Source organism: Ochotona curzoniae, unplaced genomic scaffold, assembly GCF_017591425.1.
Source record: "Ochotona curzoniae isolate NIBS_2020 unplaced genomic scaffold, NIBS_Ocur_1.0 contig_1014, whole genome shotgun sequence".
Classification (NCBI taxonomy): domain Eukaryota; kingdom Metazoa; phylum Chordata; class Mammalia; order Lagomorpha; family Ochotonidae; genus Ochotona; species Ochotona curzoniae.
The window spans coordinates 42,035,316-42,051,260 of record NW_024464920.1 but is presented as its reverse complement, the minus strand read 5'-3'; the positions used below and the strand labels follow the sequence as shown (position 1 = coordinate 42,051,260).

The 15,945-nt window shown below is 45.6% G+C and overlaps 1 protein-coding gene across 1 annotated transcript in view; it reads right to left on the bottom strand.

The window, feature by feature from the left end:
• POLR3B (RNA polymerase III subunit B) overlaps positions 1 to 15,945 on the bottom strand; it is a 102,088-nt gene that overhangs the window by 72,974 nt on the left and 13,169 nt on the right. The window contains exon 10 of the mRNA XM_040984907.1: positions 1,943 to 2,065. Coding sequence (XP_040840841.1) covers positions 1,943 to 2,065 — 123 coding nt within the window. The remainder of the gene's footprint in view (positions 1 to 1,942; positions 2,066 to 15,945) is intronic.

Below are 15,945 nucleotides of genomic sequence, written 5' to 3'. Positions count from 1 at the left end.
CACTGGCTGGCACACATGGGAGTCAGGTCTGGGATCACCTCACACAAGGTTTCTTTGAGGACCCCCACACCTACACCATTGGACTCAGAACTCCAACCATGGGGAGAATTACAGGATCTGTGGTTTGACCATGGAGTACATGTGTCAAAACGGGGCCTCCTCAGTTGCTAAACATGATGCAGTGGACACCATGCCCAGATGCACAAGGGGGATATGGCAATCCATTGGGGCCTGCAGAGAACATAATGGGAATATTCTAAATCTTAATACAAGTTAACATCTGTACTTTTAAGTGTATGTATATACACTTTTTTTAACTTAAAGAATGTATTGCCAAGAGATAATCACTACTTGGTGATTTATAATAGTGTCTATAAATTAAATGTAGAAACTAAAAGACCCCAACCATAACATATTGTACATGTACTGACCTGGAAAATGCTAAAAATGTTTTAACCATAATTCAGGGAATGTATATAGCATGTGTTTAATCCTCAGATTTCTTTGTTTTAAACAAGTTTTCTGGGGAATTCACATAACTACCTATCTGTGATGAAGAAGTTTGATTTTCGAAAAATACAACAAGAGCACTTTCAGCAATTACAAAGGAGCTTCAGAATCCAGGCACTCTCATGTTAGGGTTTTCTGACCAGTGATGATATTTACAATCCTTGAAGCTACTGGGGTATAATTCAGGTTAACTGCACTGCCAGGGAACTAGTCAATTTTATACTGCCCTAAACTAAATTTGAACTGATCATTCCCATTCAAAAACATTTCTGACATTTCTTAATGCGTTTTCTTCACATTCTTAGAATCCTTAACATCATCACCTCAGCTGGTAACAAAAATTCATGCCTACCAAATATTCCACTTTCAGTAAAGGCCAGGAATATAAGCCTCTAGATCCAAACAATTCATCCTGGTGCTGTCTGCCCATTGACTGGACTTGACTGCTAACTAACCATAGAGTAGGAGAATGGCAGTGATGGGAATAATTCCTTTTGATCTGCGTTCCAGAATGACACATGCCTACACAAGAGAGTTCACCTAAACAACTAGCTTAAGCTACGAAAATACCAAGACCGATCTGATTTGGTGACATACACTAACAGACACAAGTGGGACATACTGTCTTCACAAGCATCCTGGGTAACAAGGTAAAAGCAGCCTGTAAGTTCTACCTTGGCAGAACAGGAGTACCATGGTAAGCCCATTAGCTACTGAGGTTCTACTGTAGGAAATGCCTACCTCCCAGGACAGCCATGTGCAATCTTGCCACTGATCTATATTCAGCAAACTACAAATAGGAGACTAAAAGCTCTAAGTGAGGCTACCAGAGCTCCCTCCCGTGTGGGAGGGGAAATACATTATCCACTTTATATTTAGCACATAGAGCACTTCCTGTCTTCATCCTGAGTCTTGCACTTAAAGTCCCCAGGCTCCAACCCAAAATGCCTGGTCAGATCAAGGAAAAGATTGCTGTGGTGAGGGAGGTTGCTGTTGCACACTTCAAGCTAACTGAAATGCCAGGGGCATTCAGGGAAAGAGATGGAGACTAGGCTGGAGATCTAGAGCACCTCAGACTAGGGAATTACAAGGATTAGCAAGGGACATGCGTGCAAAAATAGATTTGAAAAAATACATATATCAAACAGGCAAACAAAGGGGAAAATTATTTGCTAGTATATTAAGACATTAAGCTCTTGTCTGTATATCCCAATTTAATTTAAAAGACAACACACGTCAATAAGATGAACAGGCAAACCCCTTCCTTCAATTCTTAGCAGGAGGCAAAGAAACTTCTCTACCCTTCTCCCACTTCCCCCATACCCTTCCCAGATCAATAACCATCAGAGCCACAGCATCTGATGTCTTATCAGCGAGCAGCACTGAATCTCCGATTCCATTTCACTGCACAGGACAGCATGAAAAGACACACCTGCATCTGTGTGAAAATCTGAGCTTTCTGGCACTCTTCCAGACTGGGCCCGAACGCAGCCATGACGTGCTCCTCCGTCCCGATCATCTGCACGATCTCCTGGTCGCTCTCCACGCCCATGGCCTAGGAAGGAAAGAAAAGACAGAGAGCGTGGGCTTTGTGTTAACTCACTGACATTTACTTATGCTAATTTGGCATTGTTTGTGGGTATTACTTCTAAGCAAAAGCGAGCTCTTCTCTCAGAAACCGTGCCATCTGGCACCGGCAGCAGCAGGCCAAACTGCAGGAGAACCCGGAACAAATTTTAGTCAGGAAGAGGACATTCTGCAGCGTGTGTGTGTGTGTGTGTGTGTGTGTGTGTGTGTGTGTGTACACTATCTCCTCCAACTTTTAAAGAGTCTGGGAGTTTCATCAAGAGAAGAAAGAGGCCAGGAAGTGCATCTGAGACAACGGACAACCTGCAAAGAGAAAGAGCCCAAATGGCAGTGAGTCAAACACTATGTGTTGCTGAAAAGAAACAGAACCCTGGCCAGTTTTGTACCCGATTCATTTTTTCTGGGAACTGTCAAGTCATCTGTATTCAAGCTAAAAGAATTTCCCCTAAAAAAAATATCTTTTATTTTACTGATCTAGAGATAGCAAGTCATATTCTATGCAGGTTTGAATTTTAAAAACTAAGAACGCACCGGTGGCTGCAGCCACATAGGTCTCTGCAGACGTCAAATGGTCCAAAAGCTCACCCTTTCCCACGTCTTCCTGGAACACAGGTAAGTGGGGAAACACGGCATCCATCATCTCACCAGATCACCAGCACAGCCATGATCTGCTTCTCAGAAGTCAGGAGGAAGCTCACGTTGGCACTCAAATCCTTCCTCCAGAACCAGAAGCCCACTGACCAGTGATGCTTTCATGTTCCAGTTCTTAGCTCTCCTCTACACATAAGAGCAAATACGGAATCTCAAGCTCCAATGCGCAACATCAGGACAGTTGGAAGGACACTGCTCTAACAGCCAAGCAATCTGAGGTGCTCATCCTAATACAGTGCCAACAATGGACCGCTATGTTGCCACTGCTGCTTATGCCGCTCAGTCCCCAAATGGCAATGGCCAGGGCTGGGTCAGGGCAAAGCCAGAGGTTTCACCTGGATCTCCCACGTGCGAGCAGGGATCCAAGCACTTGGCCTATCTTCCATTATTTTCCAGGCCCAATAGCAAAGAGCTGGATAGGAAGTGGAACAGGTGGAACTTGAACTAGTACTCACTGGGAATGCTGGTGACGCAGTTACAGCTTAACGTGCTATACTACAATGCCAGTCCCTGTACCAGTTCTTGGAATGCTCACAAATTCTTCGCCACTCCCTACGAGAGGTGGAGGTAAACTCCCCCCCTAAGTAAAGCTGAAACAGCGTGTACAATGTTGGAGACTTGGTCACAGGAGACACTGTAGCTTTCAGCTTGCTCTCTGTGTCACAGAGCTCATTCTGGGGAAGTCAGCTGCCACTTCACCACACACACACACACCATCTACAGGATGACAGTCCTGCAGTGCCAGCTTCTCCCCTGCTCTCTGTGTCACGGTGCTCGCTCTGGACGTCAGCTGCCACTTCACAGGCACACAGTTTACAGGATGATGGCCCAGTAATAAGGCATTGTAGTTTCTTATTATTAAAAGCACAAATTTGAAGACAACGCCTTGGCCCATCAGGAAAAGCCACGGTCTTGCAGTACTGGCATCTCTTACGGACGCTGGTTCAAGTCCCAGCTTGATCCACCTCACTGCTAATGTGCCTAGGACATCAGTGGAGGATGGCATAAATCTTTGGGCCCCTGCACATGTGGGACACCCAAATGAAGCTCCAGGTTCCTGGCCTTAGGCCTGGATATTTGGGGAATGAATCAGGAGATAAAGATATCTCACTCTCTCTCTCACTCTCTCTCTCTCCCTCTCCCTGTCACTCTGCCTTGCAAATTACCAAGTCTTTAAAAGAAAAAAGAACAAAAAGGACTGACTTTAAGAACTAGTTAACTGGGCCCAGCACGGTAGCCAGGTGGCTAAATTCTAGCCTTGTATGCACTGGAATCCCATCTGGGCACAGGTTCATACGTAGCCCGGTTGCTCCACTTCCACCAAGCTCTCTTACCAGTGGCTTGGGAAAGCAGCAGAGGACGGCTCAAAGTCTTGGGACCCTGCACCCACGTGGGACATCAGGAAAATGCTCCAGTTTTCCTGGCTTTGGATTGGCTCAGCTCTGGCCATTGCAGCCACTTGGGGAGTAAACCAGCAGATGGAAGATCTTTCCCTCCTACTCTCTGTACAGCTGCCTTTCCAATAAAAATAAATCTTAAAAAACAAACAAAAAATAAAACAGAGCCCAGCGCAGTAGCCTAGTGGCTAAAGTCTTCGCCTAGCCTGTGCCAGGATCACATATGGAAACTGGTTCTAATCCTGGTAGCTCCGCTTCCCATCCAGCTCCCTGCTTGTGGCTTAAGTTGCAGTTGAGGATGGCCCAAAGCCTGGGACCCTGCATCTGCGCTGGAGACCCGGAAGAGCTCCTGGCTCCCAGTTTCGGATTGGCTCAGCTCCAGCTGTTGTGGCCGTTTGGGGAGTGAACCAACAGACAGAAGATGTTCCTCTCTGTCTCTCCTCCTCTCTGTATAGCTGACTTTCCAATAAAAAAAAAAAAAACTTTAAAAAAAAAACGAGTAGACTTAAAACTGTTTTACACACACACACACACACACATAGAGGCACATGGTCCTTAAGCCTTCCCTTTCCTCCGGAAGGTTTTACAACGCTTTGGATCATGAGCCAGTCTTCAACAACTAAACTTAAACCGCTGTTGAGACCCCAAGTTCTGAGATCTTCCACCAGGCTCAGAAGGCGCAGCAAGGCTTAGGGACGGATTTGGTGACCCTGGCACTTGCAGCAGCCTTCCGGTCCACTGCTCCAGACACTCACAGTGACTCCCTTACGTCCCAACAGCAAAGCAGCTCAGAGGAGAGCCCAGAGTCTATCTCCACACACAGGCTTGCTGGGCACCATGTCCACAGGACCGACTTCCTGCTCCTCACCTGAGTGCCAATCCATTTCCTTCAGTCTACCAAATTTGCAAGTAGTGGAAGCTGTGTGACAACGTGGCACAAAGACAAAGCAGCAATGACTTAGCCTGGATGGCTAGGATGACCCCCTGAACAGGGAAGCCAGCAGCTGCTCCTATTGCTGCCACAACAAACACCTTTGGCAGACATGATCTTGATGTTGAAGCCCCACAGTCTGCAAGAAGAGGTTCATGGTGCATTTGAAGACTCTAGATCAACTGTGATGCTGGCAGAGCAAAGGTGAACACTATATGCCAGCCCCGAGAACAGCCATTCCCGCCTGCCCACAGGGAGAACATCAACACCACCTGATCTGGCTATTCCAGAAGGGCAGCTGAGGGGCCGACAGGTGGACAAGTGGGCAGGGTGTCACACAATGTAGCTGCACTGACTTTGCCATCTTTATCGGTAACTTTCTCTTCTCTGAACCAAAGCCACCAGAAATTGGCACAAACGCTCATGCACCATGGTTGCAACTATTTTCTTAACTCAGATGCACACTTTCTTAAAACTCTTCCTCGAATCTCCTCTGGCGGTAGGGTACCCCCGTGGAATTCTCTTTAAAGACTTATTTATTTGAAAGCCACAAAGAGACAGTCACGAGATTTTTCATTTGCAGGCTCACTTTAGCCCTTGGTTTGCTGGCCGGGACAAAGCCAGGAGCCAGGAGCTTCAGCAAGGTCTTCCACACAGATGGCAGGGATCCAAGCACGTGGGCCCTCTTCGGCTGCCTTTCCCAAGCCATTATCAGGGAGCTAGAGTAGAAGTAGAGCAGCTGAGACACAAATTGGAACCCATAGAGGATGCAAGAGTAGCAAGCTTTATCCATGATGGCACAAGGCAAGCCCCTGGAATCCCTTTTTAAAAATTTTGGCCACTAATAATTTTTTTTAACTGGGTATTTAAGCCTGAAGGGCATGCTCACATTCTGACCATTCTTGGAAATGCCAGCTATAAACTCAGGATCCTAGCATCAACAACACAGGTGGCAGAGTTGGGGAGTGGGGGATGCGTCTATCAGCAGATTTTAAAGGAAGTCGCTGCGCCCTGGGACATAAGGATGATCACTAGTGCCTGTGTGTTTTTAACTATCAATGGTGATAACAGGCTTACACTCAGCTCTCAGTTTATCCAAGACTCAGAAGTACACCTGAAAGAGCCCCTGCCCATCTCAGCAGCCTTCGTCTTAACTTTCCTATGGTTTCATCAATCTCATCATATTCGTACATCAGATAGCCAGTAGTGGTGGACTTGCCCAAGTCTATATGACCACTAAATCTGATGCCGGTGCATCTTCCTCTGCTATGGCGGCTTTGATTCTGCAGTGCTTTTCAGGGCACCTGTGTTCTGGCACAAAACTTAATACAAAAGCACTTCTGTTATTTCCCACTAACTGCCATGTGCTGGGTCATCATGCAAGAGGCCTCCAGCTGGAGTTCAGCCTTCAGATGACTGACATCTTGATGTAAATCACTCAGCAAAGCAACTCCCAAATTCCTGACCAACAGAGATGGTGACATAATTGGTTGTACGGTACAGATAACTGATATGCCAATTTATGGAATTAAATGATTTCAACTTAAAAGCTTTTCAAGTGCATAACTGGATTAGCAAATGAAGTTCTCAGCACACAAACTTCCCCCCCTTTTTTTGAAATTTCCATTTTTGTAGTCATTTTACTTCTATTTTGACATGACACACCTATGTAAAAGGACCATCATGGTGTAGGCATTTGGCACACAGTTAAGATGCCTCATGGGACACCCACACCCAACACATTCTAACCCAGTTGCCTGTACACCCTTGGAGGAAAAGGGGGGATGCTTTAAGTAGTTGGGTACTTGCCACCTATGTGGGAATGCTGATTAAGTTCTGGGCTGCTGGCTTCAGGCAGACTCAGTCTGTCTTATGGATATTTGGGAAGTCAACCAGTGGATGGACGATCGCTGTTTCTTTTTTTGCCTTTCAAACAGACAGAAGTAAATTTAAAATTCAAAATAATACTGTTAAATAATAACAAACTCAATTATTTAAAATTTATGCAAATCTACCCAAACATTTAGTGTATCTTAAAGAATAGCAATCCTTAAAATAATCAGTTCTGGGGAGGAGGGTCTGGCTTGGCCCTGGGTCTACCGGCCTAGGCCCATGAGCCCACTTACGTAGTGGGTGTCAGGTCTGTGAGCCCCGGGGATGGGGTGCAGAGCAGGGCCTGGGTCTCCTGGCCCAGGTACTTGGGCCCACCTGTACGGTAGGTGCTGGGATCATGAGCCCCAGGAGAGGGGGGCCTGGGTCTCCTGGTCCAGGTAACCAAGCCCGCCTACGTAGTAGGGGCTGGGGCCGTGAGTCACAGGGGTAGGAGATCAAGGGTACTGGGTTGCATGGCCCAGAGCCACGGGCCCATCCATGAGGTGGTCATTGGATCTGTGAGCCCTGGCGTGGAGGTGGGAGGGGTCTGGCATGGCTCTGGTCGCCTGGCTTAGGTCCATGAACCCACCTAGAAGAACTGGTTCTCCACAGTGCAGAGGATAGAGTGCTGAACAGCAGACTACGGTGCACATGGAGGACACAGTAGCTTATCGGGGCCTGCAGAGGACATCTGGCACCAAGCAGAGAAGGGAGGACAGAACATATGCACAACTACCCCAGCCAAACGATGATAGCAAATATCTGGGTGACTGGAGGTCCATGATGTCAGCCAATGGACATTGGAAGGGATTCCTCATCCATAGATTGGCAAGATTGACAGCATTTTGAAACTATCGCATCCACCTGAGCAGAACCTCCAGAACAACCGCCACTGTGACCCTGGGTTACACTTGATCTTAGCCAAAAGGCCAAGAAGCGATGTGACCCTGGGTTGATATCGGGTGGCCCTTCCTCATCCTCAGGTACTGGGATGGTGCGGAGGTTGAGTATAGCCTATCCCTCTATCTCCCCTCTCCCCTCCAGAAATGGGAAGAAGAAATATAAAGTTTGGAAACAATGATCACCCACTTCTCCTTAACCCTAGATCCTTCCCACCCCGAATGACTATGTAAACATCATCTAAAATAAGAGAACACTGAAAACAAAACAAAACAAAAATCAGTTCCAATTTTTAAATGCGTGAACAAATACTAGGCTATTCTAGCTCCAGCACACCGAGCAGCGTCGAGGCGGATGGTGAGGACATACACAGGAGGCAGCCAACAAGCTCACGGCAAACGTGCTCTATGAGAACATGATGCATGGGTTCAAAGAGTTTTTCCACCACAGTAAACTTGCCTTTCAATTCCATTTTCCACAAACTTCCTGAAGTGCCCTTGTATGCTGAACTATCTACGTTTCCTCCTTGTTCTGCAAGTAGCCAGTCACAAATATTAGAACAGAATTTTTCCCTGAGATGAGCTAATTGGAGAATAAGCTCATTTCTTCTTCTCAATCTCCCTACTTAGTGTTATATTGGTTTCAAGATAACCAAAACACCAACAAAACCATGCAAAGGTAACTATCACAATTCTCTGAAATCGATATGAAACTTTCAACCAACACGCTTCACTTCAGACAAGGACGCCCAAATACTACAGAAGTGTGGGACAGGCACCAAGTCAGGCATGCGGAATGAGAGCAGGACAAGGCCCGAGACAGAGACAGTCCCAGAGAGGGAGGGGCAGGGCGTTCTGGAGGAGCCCCCAAAGCCATCAAAAATCGCAGAGGCTGAAGACCACCCAGATGATGTTCACGGATTTATTTCAGGAAACTGCAAGTGGAAAAGGCTATACGCTTGATCACCAACTTCGGTGTTCACAAATAAGAAAAATAAAAATCCTTCTTCATTTGCCAGAGGGACAGCCACTCCAAGTTGTCCTGATGCTGAATCTAAGTAGTAATTTTATAACTATAAAATTCTCAAATGGCCCAATATGAACCTAAACAGACTGCTTAGGCTCTCCAAATATGTCTGAGCTGGAAGTAAAAATATGCTGAGCACATGGCAAATGGCACCATATGTGCAGACGGCACGCTGACTGCCAAGGCTTTTCCACAGAAGGACTAAACTGCTCCTGAGTCCGCCAGCACAGCAGCACTCACTCCGTCGGGCTGCCATCGAAAGCGCTCCTGCTCTGGACAAACCTACTGCATGATCATTTAGCTCTTGGTAGTCACAGCTACAGATAAATGACGCGTTGCCATGGAAACAACAGCACAATGCCCAACCATTCTGCTTTACAGATATAATTTAGACATTTGAAAAACAGTTGTATAAGATTCTTTTTACTCCAGATATCTGAATTCATTCCTGTTGGCTAACAAATCAAAAGTTAGTCCTATAAAATAACCTTAAGAAAAATGAGAGAATATGTTTCGGCAGAAAGTCACCCACAGTGTGAGTAATCAATAATAACACTGAACAAAAATAAAAAGGTGTTCCTCAAAAGTGGTACGATGTCTTCTTCTAGCATATCCACAAAGAGTGATTTTTTTAAAAGAACAGCAATGAGCAGAAGAGAATAACATACATACTAATGGTAATGCAATGGTACTTTAAGGTGCTTGTGAACAAACTGCATTTATAGTTTAAATTTTGTTGCAAAAAGTATTTAAATCCAAACGCAGTTACTTCATATTAAAATTTCTCATGTAGCCCAACGAGATGGCTCAATGGGTGATTCCTTAAGTGAGATGGCGCATGGGTGAACCGTCACCTTCTAAGTGCCGGGATCCAACATGGGCGCTGGTTCATGTTCCGCCTGCTCCACTTCCCTTCCAGCTCCCTGCTTGTGGTCTGGGAAAGCAGTCGAGGGTGGCCCAAAGCCTTGGGACCCTGTACCCACGCAGGAGACCTGGAAGAAGCTCCGGGCTCCTGGCTTCAGGTCAGCTTGGCTCTGGCCAAGCTGTGAAGTGAACCAGCAGATAGATCTTTCTGTCTCTTCTCTCAGTAAATCTGATTTGCCTTTCCAATAAAAATAATTAAATCTTCAAAACACACACACACACAGAATTTCTCATTAACTTTTGAAAATACCCCATGTGTCTGGAGTTCACGCTTTTGTACCAAAATCTATGTATCTTTTAATTGTATTTTCTACAAATGTTTGTTTATTCAACACGTACACAGTCACTGGTTCACTCCACTCATGCCTGAGGTGACACCACCAGATGCCAGGCACTCAGTCCAGGCCTCCTGTGTGAGTGACATGGCCCAGGTCTGCATGACAAGGAAGCTGGACCCAGGGACCCAGGCAGAATGACGGGACGCAGGCATCTTTACTAGTGACTAACCACCATGCCAATGCCCACGCCGCCACAGGCTTCTGAAGTGCTTACCTCTTTTGAAACGGATCATTTGAAGGTGAGAAAGAAAGTACCTTGTAAAAACATCCAGATCTGTGAATCCCTAATTTTTCCTCAACAGAGACTAGAGCCAGCCTACTGTCACTGAGGCGGCCCCAGGCAGCAGAGAGCGTGCCGGGGTGATCACCTACAGCTCCGGTAACTGCTTCTCTGTGAAAACCAAAAACTTCCGTGTAGATGGCTGCTTCCCATGAAACAGTACTTGCACCCCTGACATCTGATCCCCTTTTCTGCAGCAGCCTTCAGCCCCCAAACACCACCATGGGCAACTGCTGCAGGCTTGGGAACACAGCATGCAAAGCACGGAAGATTCATGGGCCAGAAGAACCTTTGTAGTGATTCGAGTCCATAAATAAGGCTGCTCTGTGTCTTAGCAGGCTTGTCTGTATCATATTCAGACTCAGCAGGGAACCTGGGGATCCTGCTGCTTCTGTCACTTTCAGCCAATTGTTCGTTACAATCAACAACCATCAAGTGCTAATGACTGTCAAGGTCTATGTTAGGGCCACACAACACAGCGAGAGAAGCAAGGCGCCTTCTCTGGTATTCCAGCTCATTCTCTCTCTATCTTCTGTCCTGGGGCAGGCAAGGACAACTAGGGAAAGGAAGAGGGCACCCTCCTTCCAGGAACTCAGCTCTTCAAAAAGCTCAGGATCTCATTTCCTCTCCACACTTCATGGATGAACCGGCCAAGGCATCCCGCCCTCAACCAGAGCTCTCCCAGGGTCACGGCCGATACATGGAGAAGCCTGGATGCAACCCAGGTGTGACTGCAAGACATCCAGTTCTCTGAGCTGCCTGCCAGATCGGACAAGCTCCCTTGGCTTATGAGAACACCCCTAAAGTCGGACGCCGAAACAACAACCAGATCTGACCGGAATACTTAGTTCAATCACCTGAACCAAAATTCTTAAAAGATTTGTTTTCATTTTTATGTGCTACTGGTGAGACTGTACGTGGATGTGAGGAAAAACTCTGGCAAGTGTGTCCCACATTACACTCCTACTTCCCAAACTGAATTCACACAGAACAAAAACCTAGCACTGGACACAGACACGTTTAGATGCAAGGCACTCAGCAGCTTCTACGGAACTCACTGAGACCAACTGTACAGATTCATACTCAGACAGAGGAAGCTACTCACAATTCATCGGGAAGTGCAAAAACTAGTAAATATATTAGGACATAGATCTACATAGATCTAAAATGTACTGATTTTCAGCGGCTTCCAAGATGCATCCGAGGCTTCTGGCTCTGACCTGACCAGCCAATGGCTGCCATGGCCAACTGGGTTGTGGACCAGCAGATGAAGTCCTTTCTGTCTTCTCTTTCAAACAAACGAATCTGTTAGAGAACAAACTTTCTGATTTTAATGCATGAAACAATCTAGCTATGTGTTTTCTACATGAATTACAGAAGCTGATATACATTATAATTGGTTTACCACTTCTGGTCTAAGGAAATCCATACTATATATCTTTAACTGTGTAAAGCTGCCTAATGCTTCTGGATACACAGGAGCATGCTGCCCTCTGCTGGACATGTTAATTCCACAGCATTAAGGTGCCATTCGCTTTTTTTCATTACTAAGACAATAAGCTGGGGGTACCCTGGTAACCCTACAAGAAAAAACAAAATTAACAAATACAAATATCAAAGAAAGCAAACAGAAAGTATATGTATTTAGGAATTCTTTCTGGACCAGCTCACAAAATGGTGCTATTGTGCTTATAATCATCACGGGCATTTTGAAAAGAAAATAACTCCACACTCCATCCCATTTTAGTACTAAAAAAAAGCACACTAATGTATAATAAACATAAATAAACGGCCTGGCGCAGTAGCCTAGCAGCTAAAGTCCTCGTCTTGGCACACTGGGATCCCATATGGGCACCGGTTCTAATCCTGGCTGCTCCACTTCCCATCCAGCTCCCTGCTTGTGGCCTGGGAAAGCAGTTGAGGACAGCCCAAAGCCTTGGGACCCTGCACCCGCATGGGAAACTTGGAGGAGGTTCCTGGTTCCTGGCTTCTGAATGGCTCAGCTCTGGACATTGCAACTACTTGGGGAGTGAATCAGTGGATGGAAGATCTTCCTCTATCTCTCCTCTCTGTATATCTGACTTTCCGATAAAAATACATAATCTTTTTTAAAAAATAAAGATAAATTTAAAAAAATAAACTACAACCTCTTTCACATACTGGCCTTTTGAATAAGAACATTTCCGCTTAACAGAATCTGACTTGTCAACATTTGCTCAATACCTCTCAATCAGGGTACATTTTGGAAGTCCAGCTGCCAGCCCAACATGAGGCACCCAACTTTCTCCCTATGTCTTTTACTCTACAATCTGGTTCAGTTTTAACAGTAAAACAGCAAAATAGCCAGGACTGGGCAAGGCCAAAGAGGGGAGCCTAGACCTCAACCCAAGTCTCTGGTGCACAGGTGACGGGGAGCCACCTATTCAATAAGCCAACACCTGCCGCCCCCCAGGACCTGCATCAGCGGGAGCTGGCAGCCAGAACCAGGAGTCAAGTCCAGGCTCTCTGCCACGGGAGGCTGGTGTCTCCACCATCAGCCAGAATGTCCAATCATTCTCCTGTTTAACAAACGAAATCAATCCTACCTCAAAGGATATTTCACTGTTTTCTCCAATTGTCAGTCAAAACACGATGAAGTGAAATGATGAATAAATGTCACTGATCTCTAAAATGGTCAGAAACACCCAGGATCTCATTAAGTATTTCGGCTCTTTCGGGCCAGTGCTTGCAGTACTGGTATCCCGTATGAACGTTGACTCAAGTCCCAGCTACTGCACTTCTGACACCTCTCTCTGCTAACACCCCTGGAAAAGCAGTGGCAGACGAGACAAGGGCTCGAGACCCTGCGCCCATGTTGGAGACTCGGATAGACTGCCAGGCTCCTAACTTCAGCCTGCCCGTTGTGGTCACATGGAGAGTGAACCATCAGATGGAACGTATTTCTCTCTACCTCACTCCCCAAATGTTTCTTTTCAAATAAATAAGTCTTAAAAAGTAATTTTAGCTCTTTCAATTTTACTAGTCATTAAGATCTATTTTATATCCATACATTTGGCAATCACATTCTATAAAGTTGTTGAATTATACTGAATTATCAAAAATGTTAAACCACTGCACCTGGGCAAAACACAGGGTTAGGTTCCTTCAAGCCTATGCTCTCAACTTTTTCCTCAAATAATCAATATGGAACATTTTTCAAGTGCGTTTCTGTTTAAGAACATCTTACTCAGGGCCTGGTGCTGTGCGACAGGTTAAACCACTGCCTGGAAAGCCTGTGTCCCCTCACCGAGTGCCTGGTGTAAGTCCTGGCACTTCCAAGTTGGCTTCCTGACAATGCAGCCAGGATGCAGTGGGAGGCAGCAGGCATGTCTCAAACGCCCAGGGTCCTGCCACCCAGTGGGAGATCTCGACGGAATTCCGAGCTCCTAGATTCAGCTCGGCCCAGCCCTGGCTATGGAGGCATCTGCAGAAATGAATCAGCAATTGGGAGCTCTGTCTCTCTCCTTCTCTCTCCCTCACTGTGTTGATGTGTCATTCTGCCTTTCAAGAAGGTAAAAATAAATATGCGTTTTTAAAAAAAGACACCTCTTATGGCTAAGGCTGCGGCGTTGCAAGTTAAGCAGCTGCCTGCCATGCCGGCATTCCATATGGGTGCCAGTTGAAGTCCTAGCTTGCTCCACTTCCAATCCAGCTCCCTGCAAATGGCCTGGGAAAAGCAAGAGAATGGATTAAAGCTTGGGCCCCTGCACCCATGTGAGAGACCTGGAAGAAACTCTAGGTTCCTGGCTTTGGACCAACCCAGCTTTAGCCACTACAGTTATCTGGGTCAAGAATTAGTGAATGGACAACTGTTCTCTAAGTCTACCTCTCAAATAAACTGCAGCCATTTGGGGAGAGAATCAGAGGACAGATTTCTCTGTAAGTTTGCCTTTCAAATAAATAAATAAATTTTTTTTAAGACTTACTTATTTCTATTTAAAAAGCATAATTACAGGGAGGAGAGAGAGAAAAATCTTCCATTTACTGGTTCACCCCCCCAAATGGCCACAACAGCCAGAGCTGAGCCAATGTGAAACCAGGAGCCAGGAGTTTCCTCCTGCTCTTCCATGTAGGAGAGACACAAGGTCTTGGGCCATCCTCTGCTGCTTTCTCAGACCGTAAAGAGGGAGCTGGACTGGAACCAGAGCAGTCAGGACTCAAACTGGTGCCCATATATGATGCCAGCACTACATATGGAAGTTTAACCTATTGGGCCATGCTACCATTCCCAATAAATAAATTTACAAAAAGAAAAACACGTTATTGAGGAATTAATACTGAAGTTACAAGCCAACCTCACTAAAACTCATGCTGGAACAACACACATGTAACACCCATATTTCCTTTGGAAGCCACTCATGCTTAGGAGCCTGAACACACTTCCAACAAGATATGCAAGGGCCATCTCACACAGGAAAAGCACAAGAATATGAAAACCTCAGCTTTAAATGAACTCAAGGAGGCAAAGGGGCCACCTTGTTCCACCCTGTCCCTTCTCAGCTTGGAACATGCACCTTGGGGTGACTCACTGCTCTTCGCTCTACATATGCACATATCCATGAACAACCATGAATGCACCATGAGTATTGATCTGGGGGTTGTAAGTAAATTCTAGGGCGTAGATCAATTAACAAATACAGCAACCGCAAACACTGAGGATTAACTGCATCATGTAATACCCCCTATCTCTCTGTTTAATGATTAACACTACAATTCAACAGCTTGTAGACAGTACACAATATCTACATCTCAGAATAGGTTAACTGGGTCACTATGCAACCATGTGAGATTCCGCTGTTTAACATTCTATGGGAAATGTCTCGTGGGTTCTATGCCAATGATTCACAACAATCCACAAGCAAAAAACTTAAGAAAAAAAATTACAGATTAGATGTTTGTATTTCTGCAAAGCTCGTTGGAACCTAGAAATCTATAAAAAAAAAGAAGAAAAGAAACTTGGTCCACATTCTCTGTCCTACAAAATTCCTATGCTGGAATTCAGTCCACAGCTGTCATTGCCCATGCGTGACACAGCATCACAGCAACTCTATGACAGCGAGAGTTGTAGATGTGCACTGACTGTGGACTTGCCAAATTATAGGAAACTCGCAAGTGGGAACACTGCAAAGAAACACCGAGTAAGAACACATATGCCAATATGATCGCATCTCTAAGGTGTAAGTTGCAACAAAAGAAAATCAATTAGTATTACAGTATGTAATATATGTAACAAAAACACAAAACCAAAACCTAGTATATACTTAATGTGCTTGGATAAGCAAAATTATCTGCTGAAAGATACTCAGAAACTGGCAACAGTATCTTTACAGAGGAGAACTCCGTTAGGTGCTAAGTGGTGGGAGTGCTGAAAAATCACAACAGATCCTTTTGCACTCTTGCACTTTTTTAGATGTGTCTCTTTCCAGATTGGTTAGCACTTGCTGAAATACCTGATCTTAGCTTTCAATTGAAAACACATCATATGACTGG